This window comes from Chelonoidis abingdonii, chromosome 15, assembly GCF_003597395.2.
Source record: "Chelonoidis abingdonii isolate Lonesome George chromosome 15, CheloAbing_2.0, whole genome shotgun sequence".
NCBI lineage: Eukaryota > Metazoa > Chordata > Testudines > Testudinidae > Chelonoidis > Chelonoidis abingdonii.
Window position 1 is genome coordinate 8,137,153 of NC_133783.1, and position 14,543 is coordinate 8,151,695.

At 39.6% G+C, this 14,543-nt stretch overlaps 1 protein-coding gene across 5 annotated transcripts in view; it reads right to left on the reverse strand.

Annotated features, from left to right (window-relative positions):
• RASGEF1A (RasGEF domain family member 1A) overlaps nt 1-14,543 on the reverse strand; it is a 270,465-nt gene that overhangs the window by 65,194 nt on the left and 190,728 nt on the right. For 2 of the 5 annotated variants that reach the window (XM_075072569.1, XM_075072567.1), the window contains exon 1: nt 7,765-7,844. The exons of 1 other annotated variant lie outside the window; for it this stretch is intronic. In XM_075072569.1, the coding sequence (XP_074928670.1) occupies nt 7,765-7,806 (42 nt within the window). In that variant the 5' untranslated portion in view covers nt 7,807-7,844. Of the gene's footprint in view, nt 1-6,104; nt 6,298-7,764; nt 7,845-14,543 lie in introns of those variants that run through there. 2 more of the 5 variants (XM_075072570.1, XM_032786358.2) reach the window with 1 other exon arrangement.

A 14,543-nucleotide genomic window follows, 5' to 3' on the forward strand; every position in this document is an offset into this window, starting at 1 on the left:
CTGTAATTTTCACTCCATGCATCTGAAGAAGTGTTTTTTTTTTTTAACTCACAAAAGCTTATGCCCAGATAAATCTGTTAGTCTTTAAGGTGCTACCAGACTCCTCATTGTCTTAGCAGACAAAAGACTTTTTCCAACCCTTCTGCAAGGGTTAGGGCCCCCTTTGAACATAAGGAGCTTTATGTTTGCGGGATCCGAAATCAAGGCCCTGATCAGTTTAAATACAGCCTTTTTATGCCTAAAGCCCTTTATTTGTCTGTTGGCCTCTGGAAATCCTGGTTTGAACCAGCGTATGTAAGCCTCCCCAAAATGTGGTACCTCTTTGGAAGTGTTTACCATCTAAGTGATTCAATGGGGTTGCAATATCTGCCACATCTCCCTCTAAGTGAGTATAACTAAAGTGCCTGGCTGGAATCCTAGGGGAACCCATTGGTTTATCCCCTGGGTAGTGTGACAGCCAAAATAAAAAAAATTATGGCAACTGACATAATAAACGTTCTGCTAACAAACTAGTACACATCATAACTACCATCCGTACAGTCGTTTGATGACCATCCCGTATATTTTCTCTCTTTAGAACCTGTTGGGCAGATCTGTAAAGGGAGCTCTAATGCATGTCCTCTTACCTCTGTCACCCCCAAACCTTTGGTTGTGAACTTGAGATTTGGTCCTCTGACTCCCACATCCCATCTGTTTTTTTAGGCAGTGTGTGGTGTCGCTTGGTTCCTCAAGGTGTCAGGAAGCAGCTTTTTGGACAAAAGAGTGAAGACAAGACAAGGCTGGCTCCTTGTGAAGCAGCTCTCAGCCATGTACTGCATCAATAAAACACCCTACACTTCTCCATGTATGTTTTCCACAAGGAAGTTCTGTCATCTCAAAGGGAGGAGAAAAAAGTTCCATGCTTGTGAAGGGATGAGTTCCCCCATGAAAAGCTCTCCATTAATGTGACCAAATTTTTAGAAATCCTCTGTTCTGGGCGATTTTAAGTATGTATGTATAAATACACTAAAAATCATGTGCATGCTGTTCTGAAGAAAGTGGTGGTCTGCATTTGTTGGCCTGTGGCTGGAGTTTCCTTGACACTTCATGGTTTATAAAATAGTTGTAAGAACCACAGCTGCAGAATTGTTTAGTTTGAACTTAATGGGGAAACGGGTAAGTGACCAAAATAGAGCATAATTTAAACAATAGGAGAGTACAGTGTTCAGAATCCAAGAGAGGGTCTACTGAGTGCCTTGCACAGGCAAGCTCACCTGGAGCCTTTGATACCAATGAAAAACCTAATATTTGTGGCTGACAAGGAAAGCTATTTTTTATAGTCAGTAAACAAAGCACAAGAGTCAATCCCCCATGCCCTCACTTATTTCCAGGCATTTCTCGAAAGATCAATTTTCTCAAGGTGTGACCTTTAGTTTTTTGATAGAAAAGATGCTACTCTTATTGGCTCTGAATTGAAATTGTCTGCATGGTAATAACTTGGAGAGGCAAGTATATATATAAACATCTATATATTTGTACTGAGAGAGAAGATACAGTATTTGAGTTTTTCAGAGCCTACAATAATCTCTAAGGCTACAGACGCATCTTTGCCATATAACCGTAAAATTAAGGCAAGTTTAATTGAAATGAATCCATCAATCAATTACTGTATTCCTTTTTTAAGCCTTCTTCCTGTAGAGTCTTAAGCACAGTTATCATCTATCTATTTCTCATTAGTAAAAGCAGGTTACTAAAGCTAGAATTGCATAAAGAAATGAAATCTCTCTTTCCTGTACATGAAAGGAATGTGACCCATGTAAGAACAAAGTGAAGGAAAGATATTTTCCAAGCTGCTACTACAGTGGGTAAAACAATTGCTAAAAGGAAAATAATCTGAACTATCAAAGTGGTACTACCCAAAGTAAGGGGGAGTATTTTTATAAAAAGTAATAAAATTGCAGATAAAAATTAAATCCCACTATTTTTTTCTTTTAAAAGATTTATGCTCATAGTTTTCTTCCTTGAGATATAGGGAGCAGGAGAACAAGGATTATGTATAATATTCAGTTTGATGAAACTAAAAGGGAACATGCAAAACTGTTATGCTTCATGTTGCTTTAACCTTTGATGCATAAAGAGCTGGCACATTATTGGATGTCGTGGTTCCCAGTCTGTCGCACAGCACGCTATCCGGTCATGGCCATGTTACTGAGTGTGACTGATATATGACTGTTTGCCTAAACATGAGGGTTTATTACTAACTGCTCAGCTGTCATCTTTGTACAGTAGTGTGAAGAAAAGGAGGAGGGGGAGACATTTGGGAGGAAAAAAACACCCCAAGCCCTAGCACTGAGTTCTTGTGATGTCAAATGAGTAGGAGTGCCATGTGGGAGGCAGAGGTGTATGGATGGGGGCTGACATTTTCAGAATGTGTTGCTTGTGTTCCCGGTATTTCACGTGTGCCCACTCATGGTATTTACAGGGGCAGCCCCTGTGTGATTGGGGAAAAGAAAACATTTTAAACAAATCTCTATTCTCTGAACTGATTAAAGCAAGAACATATTCAGCACTTCACAGTGGTCCTTTATGTAACGGATTTGATAGCTCTGAAAGCTCAGAGTGCCACTTCACTGAAATGTGTTCAGTTTCAGTTAGAAGCAAAGTTTATTAAAAATGTAAGCTGCTGAGCCGGTGCATTGGCCTTTCGCTAGTAATCGCTAGAACAAACTACGCGACCGCACAGCTCATTCGCACACCTCTATCAATGCAGCGTATCAGCTAAAACCAAATATAACATGGAGGACACTTGATATGCTACAAAACTCACTGGATGATGTGTCTAGCTTTGGTTCACCCTCTTTTAAACTTGGGGGAGTGGATGGGCAGCTGCATTTTTTTAAACAAAATTAACAGGGTTGGAATAAATGTTCAAGTGTTTGACAAAGAAGAAAATGTTTGACTTTTTATGTTCATATTATTGAGATATTAAAACCCTTACTACAAAGAAGAGAATGTAATAACTTAGTGTTAATTTCTAAACTGAAGTGTTAGGGGATGTAGTTAGTAAAATAAGTCCCTGTACATGTCACATAATCTGTGTCATCCCCCTGAGTCATAAATCTTTGGAACATCTGTTGTTATACTCATTTTCAATTATGCTGTCCACTCTCCAGAATTTCCTAGGGGACACAATGGGTCAGTTAGCAAGCTGAAAATGGTTCTCAGCCCTAATTTAATCAATATAGTGGCAAACCTAATAAAATAGGCCATGTCACCTTGAAACCTCAGTACATTTTGGTAGGTACACTCCTAAAGGCTATGACAAGGATGTTGATTTGGGTGTCCTTAGAACATTGTGCAATGGTTTGTAGATGTGGGTAAGAGGCAAAGGATAATCTCAGCTCCATTAAGATGAGAGGTCAAAGCCGACGGTCTTTTTCTTACATATCAAACATCAAATGAATTCTTTAATAGCTCTTCCTCTGCATATAAAATTGAAGCATTTCCAGGAGAACTGCATATGCCTCTATACGTGTTCAGACCTGCCAGCTACAGTACATCATAGCAAATAATAAAGTAAAATTCCTATTGTTTTGAAATTGGTTCAATGGATTAGAATGCAGACCAAGACTTCTGATACATATCATACATATCCATAAAATAAAACTGTTGCCCCAAAGCAGGTCATTCGTAGTGGGGCTTTAGCACATGAGATATGCGTTCCAAGCCAAAGCACTTCCACTTTTGATTCCCTGTAATGGCTTTATATTTTATTCTGAATTGCCCCTTCCTAGAAACATATAAAAGTAGATCACCTGCTCTACCAGTTAGTGACACTTCTGGAGGCGGAAAGGGAGGCCTTGTAGGATTCATCTACTTACCTAGATAGTTCTTGTGCCCTGTAATGTTTTTTTTTTTTTTCTTCTTCTTCTTCTAAGTTTGTGTCTGGCTGAATTTGCTGAGTGGTTACCTCCGTAGCTGCCTGAGTAGTCTGTTCCATACAAGGCATAAGGACAAAGCTCTCGTAGTGTGTAGTCTCTCCTTAGTTTTTGTGCCCTTCTCTTTTTGAGGCAATTGCTTTCCTGAAGTTTTTAATATGATGACCACTTTCACTGTGCTCAGACTTACTTACAGCAGGTCTATATCTTTTCTAATGAAGAAAAATTCTAATCATCCTAACTTCTCCATACTGTTGCAATTTTAGAAACCGTTGTTTGAGCTGTCCTCTTGCAACAGCTTGTCCCAACCTCCAATATTGCTCCTGCAATATGATGCTTCAACCATAACCCAATTTCCTTCTCTTCACTCTTGAGCAATTACGTCTAAGTCCTTTAACTTAGAAGAATGCTGTTTCTGAATTTCATTTTCAATTACTGAGGTTTTCTGTATGAGGATTTTCATAAATTGCTCTGGAAATTTAAATAGTAGAGTAAAGCATCTTATTCTGCCTATTAATCCTGCAATTACGTGGCTGCAGAGTCTTTTTACTGTTCTTAATATGAAGCTTAAGCCCCCTTTTCTGCCACTCCTCCACACAACCCGTGCACTGAGGATTATGGACATGCCAGTAAAGTCCAGCTTTTTGAAATCTACATTCCAGGCTTTGTAGTTATGTGCAACTAGTTTTCACTGCTTCTCTTTAATAAGTTTCGAGCAAAACAATATTTCATTAGTTAATCTGCAAATGGTTTCTTGAGGGATCACATAACTCACATGAATCATGTCTACATCCATCGGTTTAAAGCATAACTCAACTGGGCTGAAGAACTGCTACTCTGTCACACTCCAGAGTATTTATATTCCTGATGTGGACTTCATTGCTGAGAACAGAAATGCAGGCTTTGTTTGTTGATGGATGTGACATCTTGGATTGACCATCTTGGTTATAACAGTTTTATACTGATGATATTCCTCAGCCATCTTCCACATTTTCCAGACATGCTAAACCTGACAGGCCTGAAAAATTACAACTCTCACATTCCAGCTGGCTTAACTTTTAGTCTAAAAATAACTACCATGATATGATCTTACAGAAAACAATAAGAACAATTATTTTGCTGTATGATCTATCAAAAAAAGGTATTTCATTGCAATTCAATGCCACACTACTAATGACTGTAAAGCCTCCAGTACTTTAGATATCCACTTTCCTCTTTCTCTCATTCCCTAGGTCTGTATAGACCACAATGGAGCAACTTAGACTGAAACTCAAGTACAGCCATGCTAAACAGACAGTTCTTCCTCAAACCCAGTTTTATTAAGCGTCACTCTTCCTAATATTTAGGATAAATAGGCAGATGATTGCAAAACTCCCCACCTCCCACTGAGCTGTGGGAAAGAAACCACACTCAGTAATAAACCTACAGCTTTTTACCAGCTAGAAATTTTGCTCTTCATTTGTCCACCTCACAGATGCACCATGCTAGAGAGAGGTTCAGACCAAAATCCTGGATCTAAAAGAACCTCTAACTTTGGCCAGGAGGAGGATTTGCAATCTGAAGCTAGATCAAGATACAAATTTTGGAAATAGCTCCCATTTTTGTAATGAACAGACTCCAAAACCTGGATCCAAATACTGCTGGTACACTGGTGTTCAAAAGTTAAATCTGAATTTTGAAGCCAAGGCACGTCTGTATATCATGTACAATTTCACACCTTATTGGACAACTAAGTACTAGCTCACTCAGTGACTGTAGCTTGCAGATCAGTATTTCTATCTTTTATAGTAATCCAGACAATATATTGACTTCAAGCAAAAAAGAGACTTGTATAAGAATCATAACATAAAATAGACTTTGGTTTCCGTTTCTTTACAGCAGCTTTGCATGGAGCTTCTGCCATTCAGCCTTTCACATCATTTCATCAGTGCGATGACTCTCCGGTACAAAGGGTGAATTAAAAAGTTGCATCACTGATTTTAATTGCACTTGATATGATACGCTATTTAGGTATCTGATATGAATGTTGTGCTATCTGCTTGACTGGATAAATGATGACTGTTGTGCCATCATTGTTGGGAGGATATCTATAGCAGCACATTGGTATACTATTTGTATTTGTCTCATAGAACCATAGCAGTATATGACAACAGAAAATACAAAGGCACAGCATTGTGTAAAACTTACCAGAGTCTCAAGAAACATTTCTTCTTGTAATCTGGAAACTCAGCTGGTTGTGTCTGTCCCTTCTATCTACTGCCACAAAATAGATTTTTGTTTCATTTTGCACCCATCTCTCAAATACCCAAAGCGTATTTGGGATTGATTTGAGCCCTTGTTTGTTTCGCTGTAATTATAGCCCAGAAAAACTGAAAGTATTGCGTGGGAGGAAACCGTGACAGCCACAAGCTTCCACCACGTAGAGATCACATGCTGCGCTTTGTGGGTAGTAACTGGGAACAACCAATTCTGTCTCAATGTGCTTGTATTGTAAAACAAAATGAAACCACACGTGCTTAACCATTGTGGGAACATGAGAACTGCCATACTGGATTAGACCAGTGGTCCATCTAATCCAGTAACCTGTCTCAGACAGCAACCAGTAGCACAGAGCTATTATAGGCAGTTATGGGATAACCTGCCCCCAGAGAAGATTTCCTCCTACCCCAGAGTACTAAGAAGTTGGCTTATGCCCTGAAGCTGGCTGTTTGTGTCTTGCCCATCATTCTCGTTTGTCTTTTTAGCAGTAGATTTCCCCAAAGTTTGGTTCTGCTTGTTAATTGGGGAAAAAACAAGTGCCCCGAAATAAGCTTAATACTTCTCATGGAATTATGGGTGCAAGGGACACAGATTCAGTAACTGTGAACCCCACTGGTATTATCATCAATTGACCATTATTGTTGTTTTGCTGATGGTAGTGTCCTTAATGTGCTAAGCACTTTCCAGAGATTTAAGAATAGATCAGAATTTGAATAAAAGCACACAGATTGTAAGCTCTTTGGGGCAGGAACCATCGGTTTGTTCTGTGTTTGTACAGCGCTGAGCAGAATGGGATCATGGTCCATTACTAGGTCTCCTGGGCACCATGGTAATATGAATAACAACCACTACTACTAACTAAAGAATAGATGGTCTCTGCCTGGAGGAGCTCAGAGTCTAAAGATGGATGGACAGACGAGTGGACAAGTCAGGAAATCAGAATAGCAAATCAGTAAGACGTACTATGGGCAGCACTGCAGAGGTAGGCTTTCAAAAAAGATTTAAAAGTGAATAGGAGGGAGTGTTTGCAGATAATTTCAGAGAGGGAAAGCAGTCAACCTGAAGCTTGATAAGGGAGCAGAAGAAGGGAGGGATCTATTTACAATCATGTTTTAAAAGAAGTGATCAGTAGATAGTGGATGAGGAGTCAGTGGGAAAGATGTGATCAAAATAGTGGACAAGGAATATTTATTTTTAGTGACAATGTGTGTGTTTGAGAGGCCAGAAATGTGGACATTGAGGTAGCCAGGTCAGGATAGAATGAAAGACTGAACAAGAGATTTGACTGTGGGGATGGAAAGAAAAGGACAGATGGTAAGGAGTAAGAATCAGTAATATGAAATTTCATAGTGAGCTGTTGCCGGTCTGCAACATCCATTTTCTGTCTATTCCACACAGCAATCAGTGCCCCCCGAATAGCTCAATATTCTTTCTGTGTCATCTTAAATGTTATCTTAATGTCTGAATTCATTTTCAACCAAGTACATGCTCTCTCGGTGTGATTCCTTCCCAGTCAGTTGCCCTGTATCAGTAGTTTCAGGTTAGAAAGAAACTTTAACATAAAATTATAATGTAAAATAATACTTACTTTGCATTTATTTACAGCAGCATTGCACAGTGGCTCTGCCATCCAGCCTTTCTCAGCGGGTGGACTTCCAGCTATTTCTCTCTCTGATTTTTGTCATGAGTCTTGCCGCCTTCTCCTTAAAATGAGGGGTGCAATGGATTACTATTCAGGACACACTATTATTTCCACCCACTTCCCTGTAACTGTGGTGTCAGAATTACTTTGACATGCACAGTTCTCGGGAGCTGAGGGTCACAAGAAAAATGGAGTAGAGAAGCAGAGACTCTGGAGTAATGAGGGCAGAAAGGCTGGGTATTGAAGATAGGTTTGGAGAGAAGGGCAATGTGGAAGGAGTGGGCTTGGCAGGGGAGAAAGAAACCAAGAATGAAGGTGGGTTTAGAGGGGATCCTACGGCTGATGATATTGGAACAAAAGTGGAATCTAATTTGATGCTGATAGTGGTTACATAGCCAAGCTGTTATACAGCTTGCTGAACTACATCTCACAGGAAGCCTTGGACTCTGGAAACTCCCTTAATGAGAGGAAGTATGTTGACAAGGGCAGGGATAGGATTCATTCTCCTTACTCCTTGAAAATTGCTATGGATCTTTAAGGGAATCTGGCAGCAGAATCACATCTCATTAGAAAGATGAGTAAGTCACTGGATTTCATTTTTGAATTTAAAGGTGTGACACAAAGGAATGAGGCAAACCAAAAATCGCTGCTTTGACACCTTCCCAAGGTAGAGTCTGATTGAGAAAATGCAAGTCCCACTAGAAACCAATGAAAAATAGATGGTTTCAGAATTGTTAAAAGGTACATTGTAGAGAGAGACGGAGAGAATTTACCTTAAAAAAACTCCAAAACAAACAAAAAAACATGTTAGAAGCTGTTTGGTTTTCTCTGGTTTCTAATTGGACTTGCCTTATATGCTACCTCTCTAAGATGGCAACCTCCAGAAGGGAGAGGATGAATTTTCTAAATGGAAAAAGTAGTAAGTATTTCTTAATTATTTTTAAAACATGTATTATGTGTATTTAGCCTTACAGGCTGATTGAACAGATACATAAAAATCAGCATTTGTCTAAATATGTGAGCAGTCATGTTATGTTCACCTGCCTAGGTATTTTCAGGATTGTGACTTTTTTCAGTAAATATTTTCTTTGTTCTCCAAGGTATTACAGAAAAATCACTGTAGTTTTCCTTTAACTTTCTCTTGTTATCAGAGATAACAGAAGGAATCTCATTTGCTACAATGTCACAATACCCTCCGAATCTAGCCCAGGATAAAAGGCAACAGTTTTTTAGTTAGCCCACTTTTGAAGGGAATAACATCACCTTCTCATCTTGGTTCACATCTCCAGTAAATTGGAGTAAATATTTTAGTGAGATTCCAACTACAATGAGGTATAATAAGGAAATTTTATGTGTGACTCTAGCTCAGGGTCAGAAACTGAAATGAAACATTCTGACCTTCCTCGGCTGCACATGGATTTATTGAGTAAGAGATCTTTTGGAAGTACTTCTCAATCCCCTGCTGTGCCATTGAAATGTGAGTGTGCTCCCTAAAGTCCTACTTCTGTTACTTTGCCTCCTCCTGCCTGCCACATCCCTTACTGAAGTGCGTGTTGCATAACCTGGAGCTGTGGTTCTCAACCAAGGGTACGTCAACTCATCTAGATTAGTGTTTCTCCACCTAGGGGTTGCAGACCTCATCAGGGTCACAGGTTGGGTTAGGGGAATCGCAAGCGCAGGGCCGGCATTAGGGAGTGGCAAGCAGGACAATTGCCCAAGGCCCCATGCCACAGGGGCTAAATGCTTCAGCCTCTTCACTTGGGGCTCAGGCTTCAGAGAAGACTGACAAGTGAAAAACAGGCTCACGTATCGCACTGAAATATAAGTACAATATTTATATTCCAATTGATTTATTTTATAATTACATGGTAAAAATGAGACAGTAAGCAATTTTTCAGTAACTGTGCTGGGACACTTTTGTATTTTTATGTCTGATTTTGTAAACAAGTAGTTTTTAAGTGAAGTGAAACTTGGGGCATTCAAGACAAATCAGATTCCTGAAAGGGGTACAGTGGTCTGGAAAGGTTGAGAAGCTCTGCTTCTGCTCTGGAGTATTGGCCCAATTGTTCTGCATGGCTGCAGTTGTTTGAGAGAAGGAAATGCTAAATTTTTTTGGCTCAGATTTTAACCTATAGAAATTTACTTTCACATAATCTAAGGCAATTAGACATATTACTTCAAAACAAATGAATATCCTGAAGCATTATAAGCCAAATAGGGCAGTGCTCAGATACCATGCTGTTGAGTAAACCTACAGGCCTGAACTCTAAGGCCAAAAAATTCATAGATCCAGTGAGGCCTACATTGTCAAAGTTGACTTGCAATTACTTTCCCTTGGGCTTCATTTTCAGAGGGCAGTTGCTCAGCATTTTCTGAAAAAGTTTTTTGAACATGTCTCCTGTCCAGATGGGTAGTCAAAATCGTTAGTCACCCTATGGAAAAACCTGAAAGTATAACCCAGGGTAGGTCTGAACTGCAGCTCGGCATATGCTTTCCAGCCCAGATGGAAAGACTCATTAGCTTTGCTCTATCTAATGCTCTAAAAATAGGAGTGTAGCTGGGGGTAGCACAGGCAGCTACCCAGTAGCTCAGGTTAGCCCTTCAGTACAAACCCACCCAGACTCCCTGGGAACATACTCGAGTGGCTAGCCCGAGTCACCACCCATGCTACCACCGGTTACACAGCTATTTTTAATGTGCTAGCGCCAGCAGAGCAAGCATATATCTGTCCACCTAGGCAGGAAAACATGCTTCCAGCGGCAGTGTAGATGTACCCAAACTTGACTATATACACAACTGAAATTGACTTCCTTGATTTTCACTGTCTATGCTGAAGGAAATGCAATAAGTAAAGATCTTAAAGAGGCAAGTGTAAATTGGGTATGTGTGTGTGTGTATGTGTGTATATATATATATAATCACTTTTAATAATGTAAGGTGGCATCAGTAATATAGGTAAAGACATACTTGACAGCACAGGATTTTTAAATTGATAATGTCACTTGAACAGCTGCAGACTATGCATAGTTTGGGTGAAGATGGGTTCCCTAATAGAAAAATTAGAAAACTGTGAGTATAGTCCTGTTTGAGAAGAATATCTATAGTCCACAGGAATTTGGCAGTATTTCTTTAAATAGTCTGGAAATTGTCTAGTGGGCCTCCATCTTCTGTTGCAGAAGGCACCAGAACCTAACACACGGGCAGTTTATACATATAGCTAAGACTTGTATATTAGCATATACTGTGATTTGGAACCAAGTTATATTCTTGTGGCTTCCTTGTATTCTTAATGTTGTGTAGAGAGCAAAGATAAGAACATTATCTCTCTTTAGGAAAGCACTTAAGCACATATTTAAGACTAGAGCTGGTTCAAAATTTTCAGATGAAACAGTTTATCAGATTAATGCAGATTCATTGAAACTGAAACCGTTGGCGAGACAGTGCTGGGTTGGAGGGAACTCCTGACTCCAAACATTTTTGGTTTAAAAAAAAGTTTTGAAAGCTAAGTCCGAGCAACTTTGCATTTTAAAATATTAGCAAATGATAAAATATTAGTAAAAGATAAAAATGTTAACACAAAATATGTGACAATCGAAATCAAATGACCAAACTGATTTTTTTTTTTTTCAGTTTATGAACATTTTTGAGATGTTGACCTTTCACCTCTTTTCAAGATAGGAAAAGTTTTCAAAAATTTTCATAGAGTAATAGATCCGTTTCCACTCAGCTCTATTTAAGACCCATTGAAGGAATCGTACTTATACATTTTCCTGAATTGGGGTGGATTTAGGTCCCAATCTAGGAGAGAATTTAAGACTGTGACCCAGGAACTCCAATCGCAGAACTGTTATTGGCTCCTTCCATGACAGAATATCATTTTTTTTTCTCCTTCAGTTTGTAAGTTTATAAGAGGAATAGTTTATAGAGGGGAACAATATTGGATTTGCTTAAGAACCAGGGAATTAGGGACAAATTCTAATCCCAATGAAATCAAAGGGAAAGTTCCTTCTTACTTCAGTGAAACCAAGATTTGGCCCATAGGAATTGCTGTGATGTGGATTACACAAAAAAAAGAAGTGAATTCAACAGTTCTTCTGCCACTTTGTACTCCCTCTTTCAACCACATATCGTGCTTCAAACCCACTGCTTAAGATGACTGAGCTCAAGCTGTCAGGAAGCAGGCACTGGCCATATAGGGCCAAGCCACAGAGTAACTTAAAAACATACAGACAGCCAGTTTCTCCTTTTGTTCATAGAACTGTTTCCTGATAGTAGTGATGATGAAACAGACCACTGAGTATTTATGACGGGGGGAAAAAAACACCCTAAATTTTATGTAGTGGAACAGATAAAAATAAAATGGTACTTCTGCTTTGAAGAAGTGGGAAATTACAGTAAAAGTAAAATTTCTCAGGGTTTTTACACCTTTTAGAGTGTGTGTGTGTGTGTGTGTGTGTAACAGAGAAATTACAAAAAAATTTACTGAGACCCAAAATAAACTGCTGGATTTGGGGCGATTTTTTTTGGTACTATGAATTGACAAGCGTAATTGCTACCGAAGAGTAATTACAGCAGTGATACCTTTTCTGCTGCATTTTTTCTTGTCGAGATGCTAGGCTAACATAAAATTAATGTCACTTAAAAGAGCCTTGTAAATGCACAAGTGGTGTTTATTGTTGAGAGCAGACAGATTTTTTTTTTTAAATATCCCGGAACCGTAAACGCCAAAGTTTTAAAATAAAGTACTACACTTCCCCTGAGCGCAGTTAAACTACAGGACTGTAAACCAAAATCCGACTCAAGTAGCTTGAGCCATGATTAATACTTCGAGTTGTTAACGGTGAAATAGACTAGTCCTATATTTCCCCATTTGGTTGGATTTCTCTGCTTTTGAAAGGGACACTGTAAAGGCTGCTTTTTTCTTGTCTTTCTTTGTTTTCTGGACACTTTATGAGAGTGGTGAATTATTGGCAAAGGGAGACTGGTGCATTATTTTACTGATGGCAGTGCTGCACTTTACTGTTGGTGGAGTGTTATCATTAAGCTATGTCAAGGGCTTCTATAGAAGATAGATGGGCACCTCCTTTTTTAGCATTTTATTTATTTGGATTTATGCAAATGTTTAAACCATATTTTCTTCTTGAAGTTTATAACCACTCAGAAGCTTGACACACAAATTTGTTGCTTCAGCGCCAGTATTTCCCCCTGTTAGGCATTGGATCGTTATCATGGGTTTGCTCATAGGTGGTGGGCTGCTGCCATTGATTCTGTTGTTAATGAAACAGAAAAGCAACACATTTTAGGGAAAAGGGCTGGGGGTGGCGGGGGAGGGGAGACAGGAAGGGGAGTCCACACAAAATTTGATAGGCTGGGAAAACTTTCTATGCTAGCTGAGGACCAGTGAGCAATGTGCTGTTAAAACACTGACTTACTGGTAGGCAGCTAGAAGGTCGGCATGGTAGGAACTATGAAAAGCTGAGGAGGCTGACTGGCAGCCAGGAGACTGAAGTGTTAAGGGTATTTTGAGGTGCTTTCCAGTGCTGGCTGGCTGCTTCTGGAGAAGCTGGTGGACTGGGAGTGGCTGCAATATTAAAGACACTGGTGTGTTGGGAGTTTGGCTGTAATACTGCATAAACGGTGATAAAGATGCCAGATTGCTGGTTTCTGAGGGACCAGAACAATGCCTGTGACAACTGTCGTAGATGTGATTAAAATAACTTGCCAGTCTGAAATACAAGATCTCCCGTGAGTGGGCCTTGCTTTAGCCTTTACAAGGTACTGTTTCCCTGTACTGTGGTGGTGCTTTGATTATGGGCCTGCAATAAGTGGACTGGGATGCACACCTGTGCCCCAGGGTCCTGTTACAGGGCCACATTCAGGGGGTCTAGTGCCAACGACCTGGTTAGATGTTAGACCCACCTGCTATTTTTCAGTCAGGAAGCTCCTTTTGCGTACTGTATCCCTTGTGTTTAGAGATGTGAGAACGATGTAATGATTACAGAACCAGTGAAACTTTTGGACACCATTAAAAATGCTGTTGTTGCTGAAACTAGTGACTATCTCTGGCAATCTGAGCATCTGTAGCCTGCTGTATAAAGTGTTGCTCTTAGAAGATGGGTTGTTAACCTGGACATCAGAAGGAGGAATGGAGGGTCATGAGCACCAGACTCTTCCCATATTACTAAATGGGAAAGGAGTCCCTGGCTAGATGCCAGCTAGAGGGGAGAGGAAGTTCTAGGCAGGGCTTTCCTGGTAAGGAAAAAGTTGAGAACCTCTGCTTTAGAAAGTGTGTTGTAAGAAGATTTTCAGAAACTGCACTTACATAAGCTTCAGTGTTCAAACATATTTACTTTTATTGCCTTAAATTTAGAATAGTTAGTTTACTGCAACAAAATAGTGGTGCTTTTGTAATGCACAGGGAATTCTTTTAAATGAATCAGTTATTTACATTTATTTAGTTACATTACTATTTACATTTCCTGGAGAAATTTTATATTTCTGTTGTTCTCTCTGAGCTATGATCTCTTCATCTAGTCCATGAATCAGATGTGCTTACTTTTACTATTAATTGAAGCGTGATACTAAGAAATAGAAAGTAGTTAAAGAAGACACCACAACACTGTTGCATCTGATTTGAGGCTTCCCAAGGTTAGCCCATGCTTGCCTGCCACAGCTTGTTTCCTACCAAATCATCTCACCCAGAAAGGTTCCACCAGGAAGAGGGA